General features: G+C 46.5%; 3 protein-coding genes and 2 long non-coding RNA genes across 5 annotated transcripts; 3 read left to right on the forward strand and 2 right to left on the reverse strand.

Moving 5' to 3' along the window:
• Positions 1–4946: 4946 nt before the first annotated feature.
• Positions 4947–6766, forward strand: LOC135823181 (sulfotransferase 1B1-like). Its single transcript, XM_065336028.1, has one exon. The coding sequence runs from the start codon at positions 5147–5149 to the stop codon at positions 6104–6106; it is 960 nt and encodes a 319-aa protein (XP_065192100.1). The 5' UTR covers positions 4947–5146; the 3' UTR covers positions 6107–6766.
• Positions 6767–7202: 436 nt separating this feature from the next.
• On the reverse strand, positions 7203–10157 carry LOC135823180 (E3 ubiquitin-protein ligase TRIM45-like). The gene has a single exon (XM_065336027.1). The coding sequence runs from the start codon at positions 9951–9953 to the stop codon at positions 8088–8090; it is 1866 nt and encodes a 621-aa protein (XP_065192099.1). The 5' UTR covers positions 9954–10157; the 3' UTR covers positions 7203–8087.
• A 1560-nt stretch (positions 10158–11717) lies between these two features.
• Positions 11718–13288, forward strand: LOC135823209 (uncharacterized). Its single transcript, XR_010554627.1, has 2 exons — positions 11718–11880; positions 12633–13288. It is a non-coding gene; the product is annotated as an uncharacterized LOC135823209 (long non-coding RNA).
• LOC135823208 (uncharacterized) lies at positions 12670–13963 on the reverse strand. The gene is made up of 2 exons (XR_010554626.1): positions 13431–13963; positions 12670–12836 (listed from the first exon to the last, which is right to left on the reverse strand). It is a non-coding gene; the product is annotated as an uncharacterized LOC135823208 (long non-coding RNA).
• Positions 13964–14847: 884 nt separating this feature from the next.
• LOC135823182 (sulfotransferase 1 family member D1-like) lies at positions 14848–16887 on the forward strand. The gene has a single exon (XM_065336029.1). The coding sequence runs from the start codon at positions 15115–15117 to the stop codon at positions 16051–16053; it is 939 nt and encodes a 312-aa protein (XP_065192101.1). The 5' UTR covers positions 14848–15114; the 3' UTR covers positions 16054–16887.
• The last annotated feature ends 1075 nt before the right edge of the window (positions 16888–17962 follow it).

A 17962-nucleotide genomic window follows, 5' to 3' on the forward strand; every position in this document is an offset into this window, starting at 1 on the left:
AAATGTAGTCAATTTTTGTTTCCTGACAATTCTACGTATCGTAGGATTACTCAAATCCAACAGAGGAGCGATACCACGCCAAAAGAGACCGTCAACACTCAGCTTCACGACCATTTCCCTCACATCCTTGCTAATCTGACCTCGGTTCACTATCCTGGCTGAAAATACCATCTCCGTCGTCAAAATAATCAAGTTTGATATCGCAAACTCTCAAAGTGAGAAGTCAAGTGTTGATTTTCAACTTTCCCGGCACGTGCATCAGCCTGACAACTTTTTTGAAACCGTACGGTACGGTAGAGCAAAATTTGGTCACGTGGCCATAAGTTTTGACCCACCCAAATGTATGGTGATCCATCACAAATCTCAGTTGACAACGGATTCTTGCAAATTTTAGTGTCCTTGCCAAGTTTCAATCGGCTTTGGCCTCAAAGAAGTAAAAAACGGCGTGTTTAGGAGCCAGGCTGAGCTGTACTGACGATTCCATGGGGTGGGTCAAAACTTTTGGCCACCACTGTATATCTGTTACCTGGCAGTGCACCACTCTGCGCCATCACCTTTCCCTAGTAGTTCGTGAGCCAAATCTCAGAATCGGCTGTTTTAGCATCGACCGTTGCACCCAGAGAGGGACAAATCGTCCTTCGGCACACCGCTTCACGATGGTATCCTGAAGCGATTTCCACTTGTTGGACAGTTCGAAACTGATCCAGGGAGGTCACAGAAGACGCCAAACATCCAACTTTGCTCACTGACAGCAGCGGCCATTTTCGCCTTCTTCGCTTGATATTTTTGCGCTTGTTCACGGATTCTCATTTTTTGAAGCCATGAGCAGATACCACGAGTGCACATAACGCGGAAACCAGTGCACAAAACTAGATTCGAATTTTTTTGCCGCTGAGAATTATGAATCGGGATGCAAACTGCATGCAGCAAAGTCACTACTGTTTGTAGTTACAATGCAATCGTTCAGAACTGACTTCCAAGAGTGTCCTAAATATCTCTCGACATATTTGTTCACGACTTCCTAGGCCAATAGGCGTAGACTGTAGTGAGTAACCTTCTGGAGCAAATGACGACTGCCCCGAGCATGAACTTCTTTTCATCCTGTTCAAGGTCAAATATTACTCAGTTTGCGTTGAAGAATAACAATTACATTCGTGAATGGCCGAACTGAGAAAACCCTCATGATTTCTCTTGGATTTCGTATCCCAAGTTCCTCTACTTGGCTGGATAAATCGCCTCTTTACTTCATCATACTGGACTGGAACTTGTAGATAATAGCAATGAATTGGTGAGTGAAGTATATTTCAAAAGTAATAACCACTCGATTACTGAATAGTAGTGAATACGTAGAATACTCCAGTATTATTATTATATGAACACTGAAGCTAATGTGACATTACAGTAGTACAATAGGAAGTACGTCACCACACTGTTGTAAATGCACGCGCTGATCCTATCCAACCTGACGGCCAATGCAAGAGGTTGGAATTGGCTATTGATTTCCTAACACACTCATACAGCACCAAAAGCTATCTGTCATTGCTCATTTTCAACTCAACATAACACAGTTGCAAATCACCAGGTGCACATCTTGGCACATAATGTGTGCTGTCGCAGTCCACCGCAGAACATAGTAATCCACAGATAACTACCAATATAACATGATGTCACATACATACATGCATGCATGCTGCGGCGCACCCACACGCGTGCGCACACACACACACACACACACACACACACACTTGAAGCAGCTGAATAATCCGACTATGCAGTCTCCCAGGCACGCGCACACACACGAACCAGCTGCCGAATCCAACTATACAGTCTCCCAGGCATGCACGCTCGCACACACACACATGAACCAGCTGCCGAATCCACACAAACACGCGCGCGCGTGCGCACACACACACATGAACCAGCTGCCGAATCCGACTATGCAGTCTCCCAGGCACGTGCGCACAAACACGCTTATGCGCACGCGTGTGTGCCCGCACACACACATGAACCTGCTGCCGAATGCGACTATGCAGTCTCCCGGGCACGCGCGTGCGTGCGCACACACACACATGAACCAGCTGCCGAATCCGACTATGTCAGTCTGCCATGACTGTGAAACCAGCGAAGACATACAGTGCATTGGCTGCTGCCAGACTGGTCTGCTACAGGTTTGCGACGCTCTTGAGTACACTTGTGGCATGGCAGGCCGCTCTTCGAAAAGGAAATGTTACAAATACTACACTGAATCCGATCACGGGAGGCCGGCTGTGGTGGTGAAGCAATTCTGAATGCTGTGCGCCACTCTCCTCGCTGCTGTGCAGTGTCGAACCAATATCCTTCAAGATGTAAGTGATGGATGTCCCTTCGGACAACATCACACCAATGCTGTCGGGTTTCACACACACACACACACACACACACACACGGCGCACACCTTGTCGACAATTGCGGAATCTAAAACCCACCAACGACCTGAAACACGGATCGCACTGGCCGCAGTGGCTGTGGCAACACCGTGCCCCAACACCAGTAGTAGCCTGGGGTGGTGTCACCAACAAAGGAAAACGCCTAGCACGCACATGCACGTGCGCGCGCGCACACATGCACGCTCGCACACACATGCACACTCGCACACACATATGCATGCTCGCGCACACACACATGCACGCGCATGCACACGCACGCGCACACACACACATGCACGCGCCCACACACACAAACACGCGCGCGCACACACACATACACAGCTAATGGTATACAGTAGTATGTTGCCCGCAAAGCAGCCAGGTGCTCTGGCTTGGACCTCCAGCAGCGCTGGTTTCGCCCTCGCTACTTGTCGTCTTGCCCTCTCCATTGCTGCCTGCAACAAAACATTCCCTTCCGGAAACTCTGGGTGGACCAGTTCTCCGTGTTGTGTTTACACCGTGCTCTGCTTTCACCGGTATGGCATTCGTTGTTCGTATCAACCACTAAGCTCCTGGTAGGTGGCCCCTTACTGGCCTTAGGATGTGGCTCTGGGTTCACTACTACATGCACATCACTGTCAGCAAGTATAGACAAAGCAAAATCAGAGGCACTGGTCTTCTCCAGGTTTGCAATTGCTATCACATGGGTGCAATTGGTGTAGCACTTTTCATGATACCAGCCACACCATTTACTCCTCCCTGATCTCTTGTGCTGGCAGAGAAAAGCCCAGATATGGTCGTCCTTCTCTCGAGCAGCGCTGACGATGCGACACCAACTTGTAGTCTCGATATTACTCACTGCAGGCTTCTCGTTTTTACTAAATTGGGCGCTGTGACACAGACACAAAATTCTAGCAATATTACTCCGCTGGGCTGTCATTTGCCACTTCGTTGCCGTCAGCTGCCTCATCCAGCACCTCGCTGCCACTAGAAACGTCTTCCTCTTCTTCCATTGTTGTCAAAACAACATCAATGTACACGAAAGGAATAAACTTCAATAAAGTGATCACAATATCCCAAGTCGATATTGTCGTCAACGTCGTCATCTTCTAAAAATAAATTATTTTTCCTCACTCTACGCGAACTCGTGTTTTGCGCTTGCTCATACGACGCACACCTCACCACTCGCGTAAAAATATTCGTTCTCACGGTGGAATTTGGTCGAGAAAAGAAGCCCTCGCGAAGGTCTCTGGATCGGTTCTGGAACGTCCAACAAGCGAAAACGTATCCTTTGTGATGTCCTTGACCAACACTGTAAGCGGCGATTTGTCCATCCGAGAGTGCAACGGCACTTGTGATTTTGAGTTTTGGCTCACGGACTATAGGCACTCTGTGCAATGCATCATGAAAAATGGGCTGGTCACACCCCGCAATATCATTACCCTCATCTAGCACCTAGGCACTCAGTACAATGCATCATGAAAAATGGACTTGTCACATCCGGGACCCGACATAATGATAATTTTCACACTCCATAATGACGGAGTTCACACCTTCTGAGTATATAACCAGTGTATCATACTTTGTTTGATCATCCATCTGATGATCCGTTGCTTGACCGGTGAAACACTGTGTAATGGAATTCGATCTCTGACGGTTTTTCCGCTTGTGTGTGATGAAGCTCTGCCTCGCTTGCATTGAGCACTCTCCGCAGTTTGAGACCATTCCCTTGTGTCAAACTTATCATATAACTAAGTTACTTGGAAGGTTTTGAGTTACTGCTAAAGTTGAAAGGCTTTTGGAATGCGCATCCAAGATGCACTAGAGCTGCTCTGCTAGCCAGTTAGTTGTAGGACGTCAGTACCGTGGGTCAGTGTCGTGCAATGTTATCGTATGGGCTGATTGTTTAGTAAATTGTGGTGGTAGTGGACATCATAGCGCTGCTTGTAGTTCCTTGGTCCTTTTTGTTTTCTATAAATTTATCCTTCGCTCTCTTTCCGAGTCCTTTCAAATGAATTGTGAAGAATATGAAGCAGGAGTGAGCAGAGACAACAAAGCCAGACTTCTTTGGTATACATATAGGCTAGTAGATATCTGTCTAGAATCCATGAAAATACAAATGGTGGTGGTGGGGGGGGGGGGGGAGGGTACACAGGATGACATGGCTGTGCAGATGCTGTGCGGTTTCAGGTAATAGTTTCATGGACATCGCAACAAGCACTAAGAAGTCTTGTTCTTGTCTAAGGTGTACAATGTCATGTAGATAGATAGAGGGACGCCTAGGAGAGGAAGACAGACAGACAGACAGAGAGAGAGGGGGGGGGGGGGGCACACAGCTTTTATACATCGCATGCGGCTGTTGATCTCTATCTCGAACCTACAGCGTGTAGATGACAGCTCTGATTGACAGATCCATTGGCATTATTGCATTGGCATATTGGGGCTGTCGCATGTGGGCGTAGATCTACGCTTGGCGCTGAGCACACGCAGTAACTGTTGTACTGTACTCTGTAGTTCGAAGCTTTGGCAAGGCTTTGGGCAGATCTGTGTGAACAGAGCATTGCATAGAAAAAAGGGAAAGAGAACGTTGAGCCGGAGCATCCAGTGTGCTAGTGAGCCGGAGGGCGATTCGGATTGCACGTGAGGGGATCAGTTGCTTAGCTGTATCGAGTACGACCAACAGACCTGTAGCCTTCGTTGCTTGTCGCAGTCATTGATCACTTCAACGTATTGTGTCCACCATGGATCCACAACTGCAGAAGGAGCTGGCTGAATTTGCCAAGTTCGGAGACAAAGTTCGCAAAGTAAATTCTCCTGAAAGTCGCGAAGTAGGTGCGAAATTTATGAGCAAAGGAGCAGCGGAGCCGAGCGATATCTTCATATCCACAGCCCCCAAGGCAGGCACCACATGGATGCAGCAGATTTGCCATCAGCTCCGGAGCGGTGGTGGTGACATGGACTTCGAGGACATCAGCATGGTGATTCCGTTCGTGGAGATGGCGCACGATTTGGGAATCAACCTGGACGACGAGCAGCGCTTCAAGCCAAGCGTGTTCAAAACACATGTTTGGGAACCACTCGTGGCGAAGGGTGGTCGCTACATCATTGTGGTTCGACACCCTTATGATCTTGCGGTATCATTCTTCAAGTTCATGGAAGGTTGGACGTTCAAAGTAGGCGACATTTCCCCGGATACAATGACAAACTTCTTCTTCCTGAAGCTGGGAGAGCCAGATCAGCAAAAAGGAGGTATCTGTAGTGCATTCCACCACATGGCATCCTGGTGGCCACGCCATGCTGATCCCGATGTCCTGTGGGTGTTCTTTGAGGACATGAAAGAAGACTTGCAGGCGCAAGTGGAGCGCGTGGCTGCCTTCATGGACATCACCGACCCGGCCGTCATTGCGCAGGCCGTTCACAAGTCAACGTTTGCGTTCATGAAGGAACACCAGGTGCACTTCAACGAAAGGCCAACGAAGCGAATGCGGAATGAAGTGATGGGACTGGAGCCTGAAGCCGGTGCTGGTCAGGGCAAAGTGCGGGTTGGTGGGGGGCAACAACATTTGCTGAGCGACATGACTAAAGCCGCCATTGACCAGAGGTGGCGAGATGTCTGCCAGCCAGTCATGGGAGCTGCTAGCTATGCGGAGTGGAGAGAAGCATGGAAAGCAGAACAGGCATCCAAATTGAACAAAGTGTGACTTGTGGAGCTGGGATAGGAGTTCTAATGAATTTCTGCTAGCTGCTATTGAGTTTGAATGGCCTTGAAATTACGATGGGAGGATTCCACCGCATGGGTTTGTTTTTGGCTACGTTTTCAAAAGAAATGCAAGGAAGAATGCTAAGAACGCCGACAAACGTCTTTGTTCGTGACTTTATTATACTGCCATTTCCCGACTTTACGAGTAGTGCCTGTTTTTGCGCACTTGTCCACATGGTCCATATATCGCGTAAGCTGTCACCATGGTAACCCAGCCAAGTGCTTCACGACTCTTTTCTCATTGTGCTTGCTCTGCCGATTCAGTGCGCTATTTATCTCTCCTAAATGATTCCTACTTGTTATCATTCTACATGTAGGGTAGTTGTGCACTGCTGGCAATCACGTGCGTGTGCACAGGATCCAGTAATAACTTCTAGGGCATGTGGTCGACATCTATGAGCATGAGTATGAAGCATGGCAAGGATTAGGCCTTGACGGATTATGCTAATATTTTCGTGAAATTATGCTTTTCGCATTGCTGAAAAAATTGCAGAATTATGCTATTTTTATGCTAAAAGTTATCATATTGTGCCGCATTATGCTCACATATGCTGCTAATGCATAATGGTTCTGTGCAAAATAACAGGGGAATTTTTTTGTAGAGGGCGTTGTACTGTAGTAGCAAAAGTTCAACGGGGTCAACGCACTGTCCGACCTAGCTACGACCATCACTGATTGTAGTGGACTGGACATGTTATCAAGGGAGTCGTAAACCTACGACTTCCTGGTGCATCTATTTGTACTTGTACTTGTAGAACATGTACAACTGTATGGAATTTGATGCGAACAGGCGGATTATTACAATTTTACGCGATTCGTATGCAATTTGCCTCGAATTATGCGATGATTCGATTTTGGTAGGAATTATGCGAAAAATTATGCTAGCATAATCCGTCAAGGCCTAGCAAGGATGTCCTACGTTCTTTGAGTGCGACTACGACCGTGTGCAGACTGCACATGTCATGGGGACAGTGACAGTCATGACATGATAATCATAGTATTATCATGCTCATACTGGCAGGGAAAGAAAAACTACAAATCTCAAGCTATTCTTCACCGTCATCAGCAATAAGGATTCTGAAATTCATGAACCAGGTTTCGGGCATTCTCTTCAAATGAAATCCAAGCAACCAGAACCAATGAAACTGAGGATAAGTAGCATCACAAGGGTGGCAACCATTACAACTAGGTGATACATTTAATGAAGGATTTATGCACAAGGGGAGATAATAAGAAGGGAAAGAGAAGGTGAGAAGTGAGACAAGAGGAACTAAAACACACACTGTGTAAAGACAAACACCAAATGGACACTACATTAACTAGTGGGATCAGGGGTGTAAGTAAACAACTTGAGAGATATTACATTTTTCTTTGAAAGTTCTTTAACTCATACTGTCATAGGCCATATGTACCGGCAGAACCAGGCAGATGCAAGAACTTGAAAGTAGAGAGAAATGACGTATGCCTTTGATCAGAAGATTCATGGTTTTCAAACCACTGGCACTGGAAAGCAAGGCGATCGTGTCATCTACAAATCGTCAAATAGAATAGAGAGAGAGAGAGAGAGAGAGAGAGAGAGAGAGAGCCTGAGAGAGAGAGAGAGAAAGAGAGAGAGAGAGACGCATGCCTTCACCGATCGCGAGCTTTGTGGTTTTCAAACCAGGGCATGCTAGGCACAGGATAGCAAGGTACCCTGTATAAGTAGGACCAGCGGAAGCAGTTTTTGATTGGTCCGGCTACATGGTAGCCTTTCTTACTTCGTGTAAGATATGCCGGGCACAGATAACCTCCTCAGCAGTACACATGTGTTGGTGACCAAAAGGTTGTTCTGGTTACGACCTGACCAACCGGACCGGTTCCGGCGCGCCTGCACACACATCAGTGACATCACCGTGCTCTTGAAAATCGAGAGGATTGAAGCTTCAAATAATAGTAACTTGGTCTCCACTGTGGTACAGGCTGATGTAGAGGTAGAGTTCACCTGTCACGTTAGTCAGTGCCTGGGTTGCTCCGGTGCGCTCATGACGACCAACTAACGTGTGATTGTCACAATCCAATGACATATGGATTACGTCACCGGCTTGCCATGGCTGACTCAGTGCACTGCCTGTCCAGTCACCGCCATGGATGTTGTGGCTGTACCATCCAAATAAGGCAGTCTTTCCCATTCGAAATGTGTCTAGTTTTGGAAGGTGAGCATTACACAAGAAAAACATGTGTTCAACACTACCAGCATTGATGCGATCAAGGCGGATGGATATCTCGTGTCTGCCGCTACACCATTTCCTCAGGCCACAGACTGACCTCCACTCCATGTTATGAGCAGCTCCACGAGTAACCGTTTGGTTGTTGTTTGACAGTACAAGATCAGCATGACATTGGCTGGGATCGAACTGAACCGGTTCCATGATGGTAACCGTGGCAGGACTTCCAGATACATGGTGATCTCCGATCATGGATGATACCTGCACTGAACCCTTCTTTCCGGTCGTCTTGAACGTTGCAATCATGCTAGTGCCTTCATTACGACTGCTGTCTGGCATCAGCACAGGCTGAATGGTGTCGGTGGTGTTGTCCACTGACGTTACTTCAACGTGAACACCAGACAAATGTGCCTCCGTCACAGCCAGACTATCACCGTGGCCATTCTTTGGCTCAATGATCACGGTAAGGTCGTCTCCCTCCTCAACACTGGCTGCAGTAGTCATGGTACTCTTCTCCGATGACAGCATACCATTGTCACTCACGAAACCAGTTCTGGCAATGGCTGCAGTCAGCTCCTCGACGTGGTATGGTGAAAACAATAGAGTTTCTGGTGCAAACACCGTCACATCTCTCTGGGACGCACTCACAGCATTCTTTGCTGCTTCCTCCAGCCATCTACTCATCTTCAAAAAGTTCACATCCTCATTGCAGTTCTCTGCCAGGTGTTGAACTTTCTTGCGATACGAGTCACCAGCAAGTACCTGCTGCTTTTGGTCTTCAAGGGGAAGAAGATGTGACAACTGCAGTCGATCCACCTCATCCAGAAGCTCCTGTTGACGTTTTTCAATGGCTTTCTTCAGGCCACCAAAAACGTCATTGATCCGGGAGGATACGCCTTCAGTCTCATCACGGAGTCCACTCAGTGCAGCTTCAGACTTCTGGATCGACTCTTCAAAAACACAGCCACCTCCATGTGACGTGCTAGTCAGCTTGGCTTTCAAGGACTGACGAATGCTAGAAGATGCATCAATGATAGTCTGCACATTGTGAGCAGCATGATCACCACCGCTTAGACATTGCTTGCACACTAGCTGCTCACAACTCAAGCAATACGAACCCTGTACAAACGAGGGGTGGAATGAGCATTTGTGATGGCTGGCTGGTGTTCTACCACCTGTATATCCCGCAGTCTCACCGAGTGCCGCAACCTTGTGTTTGTATGATCTGCGTGAGGTTGGGTGTCCTTTGGCGTGGTCAGTGCAGAGATTATCACCACAGTCCATACAAACAGCCACTGCTGCAGTATCCTCAACACATTCATCACACAACTTCTTACGGCCCGCACTTGCAGCAGCTACCTCATCACCAAGCCCATCACTAGACACATCACTGTCCGGCAGGTACTGCAGCAAGGGCACACCTCTGTGTGGTGGTGGAGTGGTTGTTCCACATTCAGGACAACCCACAGAGCCCTTGCTACTGATGTGCTTTTCCAAACACTCGACACACAATGCGTGCAGACACTTCAGCAGCTTGCCATGCTTACCACTACTTCTACAGGACCCACACTCTGGTCTGGACATGGCTAATCAACACGGTTGAACGCACACCACCGTGAGTCAGCCTGACTTCAATCTGATCAGTAGGCAGTAGATACAGCAGTACACAGCAATCGCAACTGTTACTTTGACTCAAAGACAAAACCACTGCACCGTGCCAGTGCACTCTGCAGTGCGCGCGGCACAACACTAAGCGGGGCTGGTATTGATTTATTTGAATTCGGTATCTCAACAGTACAATGTACAACTAACTGGGAAGATCCGAATGACATAGATACATAAACCATTGTAAACATACCGGTAAAAGTGGAGTACCAGTAGGTGCTACACAGGGAGTCGTAAAAAAATAGTTTTACGACTCCCTGGTGCTAGCTGCTATGCGCTACATCGATGCATCATGTACAGCTGATCATTATTTTTTATCGCAATTCGATTTATTTGGCAAAAATAATTTTCCATTCATCCGCAATTAATGTTTTATCGCTGGCTTTTATTCCTCAGACTAATAGTACTACATGTATACGGTCAGTAAAATTAATAAGCTACATCACTAGTATGGTATTGATTAGAATTATTTAGATGACTATGGCTCTCCGAGGACACCGGTCCCGGAGCAGCGGTGGAGTAGTACATTTCCGCTGCGCTCAGCTTCCCCCGGCCCCTCTTTGGTCCTACCCAACCTTGAACCTTCCAAGTACTACTACTAGTAACTAGTTAGACAACTACTACTTATACATGACTACTAGTAGTACATGTAGTATTTAGTTGGAAGGTTGTTTGTATTTGTATTTTGTATTTATGGATTCTCCACAGGCCTTAGCCTAAATCGAGGGAGTCTCCGTCAACAGCTTATGAAGAAGAAGAAGCTGAGGAGGAAAATAAAAATAGGAAATAGAATGATGCGGGGTGGTAGTACTATAAGTATAACACATTGCTCTATGAACTCTACGTGGAATGAAACCAGAGTAAGAGGGCTCATAACGGATAGCAAACTGAAAGTGTGTGCGGACAAGAGCCTCGTGTTCAGTATAACAATTATTTGGCCTGAACATGATTGTTATCTTATCTAGACCATAGGCATAGGCATAGTTTGTCCACGTAGTTTGTCCACGACAGGTAGATCTACTCTTGCCAGTCTCGTCTTGGGTACTAATAAGGTCTTGCCAGCTTGGCAGTCTTGCCATCTTGGTCATGCATGGCATGGTTACCATGGTTACTAGCGCAGGGAGTCGTCACCTACGTGCTACCTGGTCACAGTAGAGAGGTTCTGCGTGAAACCAAGAGTACATAACCTTGGTTATGTACTCTTGGTGAAACGTAGAGAAATCACGTAGAGAGCAGGTGTCTGGGTAAAGGGAAACTGAACGCCAAAAATAAGTATGGCTTATCCGAAGGAGAATTGGGCACTGATTCCGATGAGCTATGTCTCGAGCCGATCAGAGAAGAGGAACCGTGTCAAATTTCATAAATAACACCTTCCATATTTGGAAAATGGGCTTGATGACGTGCGTACTGCTTAGCTGTCACCATGCTGTGCATGCTCTGCAGTGTAATTGAATGGAAGAAAACAATTACTTTGGTGTTTTGCAGCTCTATTTCGTTCCCTGACGGTACCCAAATCTAGATGTAGGAGTCTGTTGAGCAGGAGAGTGACACATGTCTTCCCGAAGGCTGTCCAGCCTGCAGTGGTGATGAAGAAGACACGAATATCACCCCAAGATCGATTGTAGCGAATTGGAAAACTCATGGTGAATTTGCTTCCACTCCAAGGCAATGTCGAGGTATGAAGGGTGCTTGTACTGCCTTCCAAAGTGAAGAGGAGATGAACATGGCTTTGCATAGCTGTTGCTCTACGCCAACTTACCTACTCTTGCTGGTTCCGTAGTGGTATATTGCAAATTTCGTGGACGAACAATTCGAGTCACTAGTGGCTAGTGAGCACCACTAACAGGTGAGATTTTTCAATTTGATAAAAATTGTTTTTGTTTGAGAACTGACGGTGGCAGTCATTTGACTCAGTAGGTGTCTCTGCTGCTTCTTTCCCTTCATTGGTAGGGTTGTGCTTGATAGTACAAGTGCTTGAAGTAAAATAAAATAAATAGAACATGTGGAACATAAATCTAATCAAGCATCAGTACATGTATTGCGAATTTCAACTTCAAAGCACATAAAATCACAATGATCACAAAGTTTATGGAATCAGGAGGACTCCCTGTGTTCAACGAACACAATACACACATTCTATATTGCGCGCACACATGTACACATGTGCGTGCACCCCCACCCCATCCCACAGACACACGCATGCAACGCACACATCCATACACATGTGTGTGAACCCCCCCCCACACACACTCCTACCCATACACATATGCGTCTACCCCCAGCCCCCCCCCCCCCCACACACACACTCCTACCCATACACATATGCGTCTACCCCCAGCCCCCCCCCCCCCCACACACACACGTGTGCACAGACGGATACACAAACACACACACACACACACACACAAGATACTTGTAAGTGTACATGGTCTTCCTGGTGCAGATGCTGGGCCAGCACAATGGAAAATACCTCCATCAAGATGCTTGATCAAGTGTTGTGATAATGGCACTGTTTGTTTGTTTTTACAAAGATGTGTGGGAAGGATTACAATGCGTTATAATTCATAATATTATTGTTCTTTGCCTTGTACTGTGCAGACCAGAATGCTTCGCCATCAACTCCTGGCTTTCCATCGGCATGGTGTTCAGCTGCAGCGGCATCTGGTCCGGGGAGTACGTTGCTGGATGGCTGCACTGACACAGGATGGGTTTGCGTTGGCAATGCAATACGGCAGTCATCCCACATTATGAGCTACACGTTTATGTAATTTATATTGTCGCTCGTCCAGCAACGTCAAGGCTCTGCATGTAAACACAGGAGAACACCATAATAATTTTACTACTCAGGGGATAATAATTATAATTTTGGATTATCAATTTCTTGACATTTATGAGTTCCTGTCTAAACCATGTCGTGATATTGATTGCTATCTGCTCACAAAGTACCTCGTATTGTAACAATACTCTGCTTAATCACTACCCTCTGCCAATTATTAGATTCGCACAATATTCAGAACATATGCAACACAATGCTGTCTATTGACACTACTTCGAACTGAAATGCTCACTACTCGTCTCCCGTTTTCAACTCCCTCTACCTTATGAATACTCTACTTTACTGGTTTCGTTTCTACCCTTTCCATTGCTGCCAGCCCCCAGTCTTTTTCAGTGGACAGCACCATATTGAAATTTTTGTGATTTGATGTACACATACTTTGAAATTGAAATTCGAATTACATGATCAGATTTTTGTTCCACATGTTCTATTTATTTCGACTTCAAGCACAACCCTATCGATGAAGGGAAAGAAGCCGCAGAGAGACACCTACTGAGTCTAATGACTGCCACCGTCTGTTCTCAAACAAAAACAATTTTTGTCAAATTGAAAAATCTCACCTGTTAGTGTTGCTCACTAGCCACTAGTGACTCAAATTGTTCGTCCACGAAATTTGCAATATACCACTACGGTACCAGCAAGAGTAGGTAAGTTGGCGTAGAACAACAGCTATGCAAAGCCATGTTCATCTCCGCTTCACTTTGGAAGGCAGTACAAGCACCCTTCATACCTCGACATTGCCTTGGAGTGGAAGCAAATTCACCATGAGTTTTTCAATTCGCTACAATCGATCTTGGGGTGTTATTCGTGTCTTCTTCATCAGCACTGCAGGCTGGACAGCCTTCGGGAAGACATGTGTCACTCTCCTGCTCAACAGATTCCTACATCTAGATTTGGGTACCGTCAGGGAACGAAATAGAGCTGCAAAACACCAAAGTAATTGTTTTCTTCCATTCAATTACACTGCTGAGCATGCACAGCATGGTGACAGCTAAGCAGTACGCACGTCATCAAGCCCATTTTCCAAATATGGAAGGTGTTATTTATGAAATTTGACACGGTTCCTCTTCTCTGATCGGCTCGAGACATAGCTCATCGGAATCAGTGCTAGGCCTTGACGGATTATGCTAATATTTTCGTGAAATTATGCTTTTCGCATTGCTGAAAAAATTGCAGAATTATGCTATTTTTATGCTAAAAGTTATCATATTATGCCGCATTATGCTCACATATGCTGCTAATGCATAATGGTTCTGTGCAAAATAAAAGGGGAATTTTTTTGTAGAGGGCGTTCTCTAGTAGCAAAAGTTCAACGGAAACAACGCACCGTCCGACATACATTGTACATGTAGCTACGACCATCACTGATTGTAGTGGACTGGACATGTTATCAAGGGAGTCGTAAACCTACAACTTCCTAGTGCATCTACTTGTACTTGTACTTATAGAACATGTACAACTGTATGGAATTTGATGCGAACAGGCGGATTATTACAATTTTATGCAATTCGTATGCAATTTGCCTCGAATTATGCGATTATTCGATTTTGGTAGGAATTATGCGAAAAATTATGCTAGCATAATCCGTCAAGGCCTAATCAGTGCCCAATTCTCCTTCGGATAAGCCATACTTATTTTTGGCGTTCAGTTTCCCTTAGTATAATTATAGTCTACGGCTTCGCGTGTTTTGGCTCCAGATTTCTACGCGGAGATGATCATGATGATTATGAAGTTCTCTACGTTGTGGCACACGCAGAGAAAATGCGTACGGATTTGCTGGGTATCGATCAACTGCATGCAGAAAACTGCCAAATATGGAAGGGGAAATTCCCAGTACACATTCCACGTGACTTCTCTACGGGAACGCGGAGAGAGCTCGCGTGATTCTTTGCGTCGCGTTCCCGAAACGTAGAGCAGAACCTCCCTAAATATTTTTACGACTCCCGTATACACGCGTATAGCGGAAAGCGCGATCTTTGATCCAGGGAGTCGTATAATGGTATTTGACGACTCCCTGCTTTGATCTTGTCGGCTTCCTTTTTATTTCTACTCGACATAGCCATTGCAAATAATTGTTATATTCACGCGTAGATCTACTATATGCTCCACGCCACAGCGTTGTCCGCAGTATTCGGTACATCAGTTTACCGTACAATTATCCGAATAACCAGCCTGCAGCTATACTAGCTGCCCAAAGCCTGCGAAAATTCGTCTTTACTCGATCCAATCTCAAAATCTCATGCTATGGATGCTGAACTACAGGACAAGGAGCTAGCAGCCCTTGAAGTTTTCAGAGAACGGGGTAAGCTCTTCACGACCTCCGCTGGCCTGGGCGCTGCACTAAATATGAAAGCGAAGGATAGTGATATTTTCGTGTGTACAACTGCCAAGGCAGGCACGACGTGGATGCAGCAGATCTGCCATCAGCTGCGGAGCGGGGGTGATATGGACTTTGAGGACATTAGCGATGTATCGCCATTTCTCGAGACTGCCCAGGACATTGGCTTTGATCTGGATGCCGGTGAGCAACCGTGCCAGCCGCGTGTGTTCAACACGCATATCTGGGAGCCGCTCGTACCGAAGGGCGGCCGTTACATTGTCGTTGTCCGCCATCCGTACGATGTTGCCGTGTCCTTCTTCAAGTTTATGGAGGGCTGGTTTTTCGAGGCCGGCGAGATTTCCCTGGACACGTTCACGAATGAGGAGTTTCTGAAGCAGGGTAGGCCGGACCAGGAGCGCCCGACTAACTGCAGTGCCTTTCACCACATGGCATCCTGGTGGCCACGCCATGCTGACCCCAATGTCCTGTGGGTGTTCTTTGAGGACATGAAAGAAGACTTGCAGGCGCAAGTGGAGCGCGTGGCTGCCTTCATGGACATCACCGACCCGGCCGTCATTGCGCAGGCCGTTCACAAGTCGACGTTTGCGTTCATGAAAGAGCACGAGTTGCAGTACAGTGCACGGCGCACAAAGCGACTGCGCAACGAAGCAATGGGTCTAAAGCCTGAGGCAGGCGCCGGGCGAGGTCGAGTTCGCGTAGGTGGTGGAGAGCAGCACTTGCTGAGCCATGCTACAAAAGCAGCGATCGACGAGAAGTGGCGAGATATCTGCCAGCCGGTTCTGGGCGCTGCCAGCTATGTTGAATGGAGGGCAGCATGGAAAGCGGAACACGCTGCCAAGTAAGCCTTGCAACCTTACAACCGAATACACTCCCCAATGTTGTGCTTGGAGAGCCCCTTTTCGCCTTAGATGCTTGCTGTAGTGGGCGGATGGAAAACTCTTTACAACAACTAACTTGACAGTGTGCTGCCCCTCCATTCCACAAAATATAACTTGTAAGTTGTAACCATTGTTGGATGGACTGAGTCTAGAGCTAGTGTTGCTTGGCCTTCCCTGAGGAGTTCTGAGCCCCTGCACTGGCATCAGTGTGCTGGTCCACACTGGGTCCGTTGCTCTGGTCTTCAAACTCATGTGTTCGATATCTGAATGCAAACTTAGATTGTTTTATTTAATTTTTAAATTTTTTTATGGTGCAGGTGGCCTGTTTGTCTTTCAATCTTCATAGTCCTAGTTTTCTTCGTTATTGGAGCGTTCACTTTATCATTGAAGCTACGTGAATATCAGAATAATACTGCGGCTAATACTGGCACGAGCTGAAGTGCTCTTTGAGTTTGAGGCTTCTTCTTGGACTGGCCCGCCATTCATGGTTCATGGCTGATGTTTTCCCCTCTGACAGCTTCTACTTTTTTTTAAGAGCTTCTGTTGCGGCGTAAATCCGGGACAGTGTGAAGTTTGTACAGATTCAAAGTTCACTTGGTGGCCGTGGCAACGAACCTTGAATTTGGTATTGTTTTTATCCCTTTCGCTTTTATGTTAAGTGCAACTCGACCACTAGTGATGCTTCAAGAACAGAGAATGGCGCTGGTAGCTGCTGTATCTTGATGATGTAACATTATTTATTTATTTCGCTTTGAACTGATTTTTTAAAGTGCTGTTATTCACCGGCCTTCATTCGGATCGTATCAGCCAGTGCATATACCAGTAACTCTGAGCTATGGACAAGATACCTAGCACGGCGGTTGAAAGAGCTCAATGTCTGGAGAATCAGTAATGAGCGGTCCTGCTGGCCACTGGGTTGCTCTCTCTCACGTTCTGTCTCTCTCTCTGTGTTTCTTTGTCTCTGTCTCTCTCGCCACACACACACACACGCACACGCACACACACACTTCTGTCTCTGTCTGTCTTTCTGTCTCTCTCTCTCCTGTCTACTAACACAATGCGCAGGAATGTCGTTGAGCATCGCATTGATGTTCAGTGTTCGAAAACTAGTATGGGTAAAGTTAGAGCAGCGAACGGATGCCCGCTTTGATGTCCCCAAAATACCTAAACTCGGTACTTCAAAGTGGAAATGAACCACTGTCACCCGCAATCAGTTTTGAAATCTAACAATGCATGCAGATTCCCACGTCTACTCATAAGCTGGTGGCTACCCCCATACGTGTACATGACTGTCAGGAGCACTACGCGTCCTCGCCTTGTAACATGCTGTCAAAATCGAAAAACATGTTAAACTACCAAGCAAGGCTTCTGTATATACCATGACTGTACTAGTAGTTCACACAGCTTGAAACACACACTTGGTACACAAAGCCATGATGATGATGATCACATACAAAATCTCTTACACACTGCAATAGTTCTGTCTTTCCGCATTTGCTAAAGCACATTGCAATGTACATGTATGTACACCTTGTCCACGTGAGCCGTTAACGGCATATGAAAGTTCTCTTCTTTCCGCAGTACATGTAATGCAAATTTGCAATGAATACGGGGCCATCCGGCAATATCGATGATTTTCACGGCACGAACAAGTTTAGATATGACCCTCCCCACACCCAACCACCCCCTCAAACGAAAAATATATTGACTTGACAGCTAGACTACTTGTAGATTTATTGGATGTTTCAGCTATCGATATTTTTCAAAACGCAATATGAAACAAGACATCCTAGAAAGGGGGCATAACTGTTCGGAGAAACCTTCAAAAGCAAGAAACACATATGGGAAGCCCAAACATCCAAAGTAAAATTGC

The sequence above is a fragment of the Sycon ciliatum genome, chromosome 8 (assembly GCF_964019385.1).
Source record: "Sycon ciliatum chromosome 8, ocSycCili1.1, whole genome shotgun sequence".
Classification (NCBI taxonomy): Eukaryota; Metazoa; Porifera; class Calcarea; order Leucosolenida; family Sycettidae; genus Sycon; species Sycon ciliatum.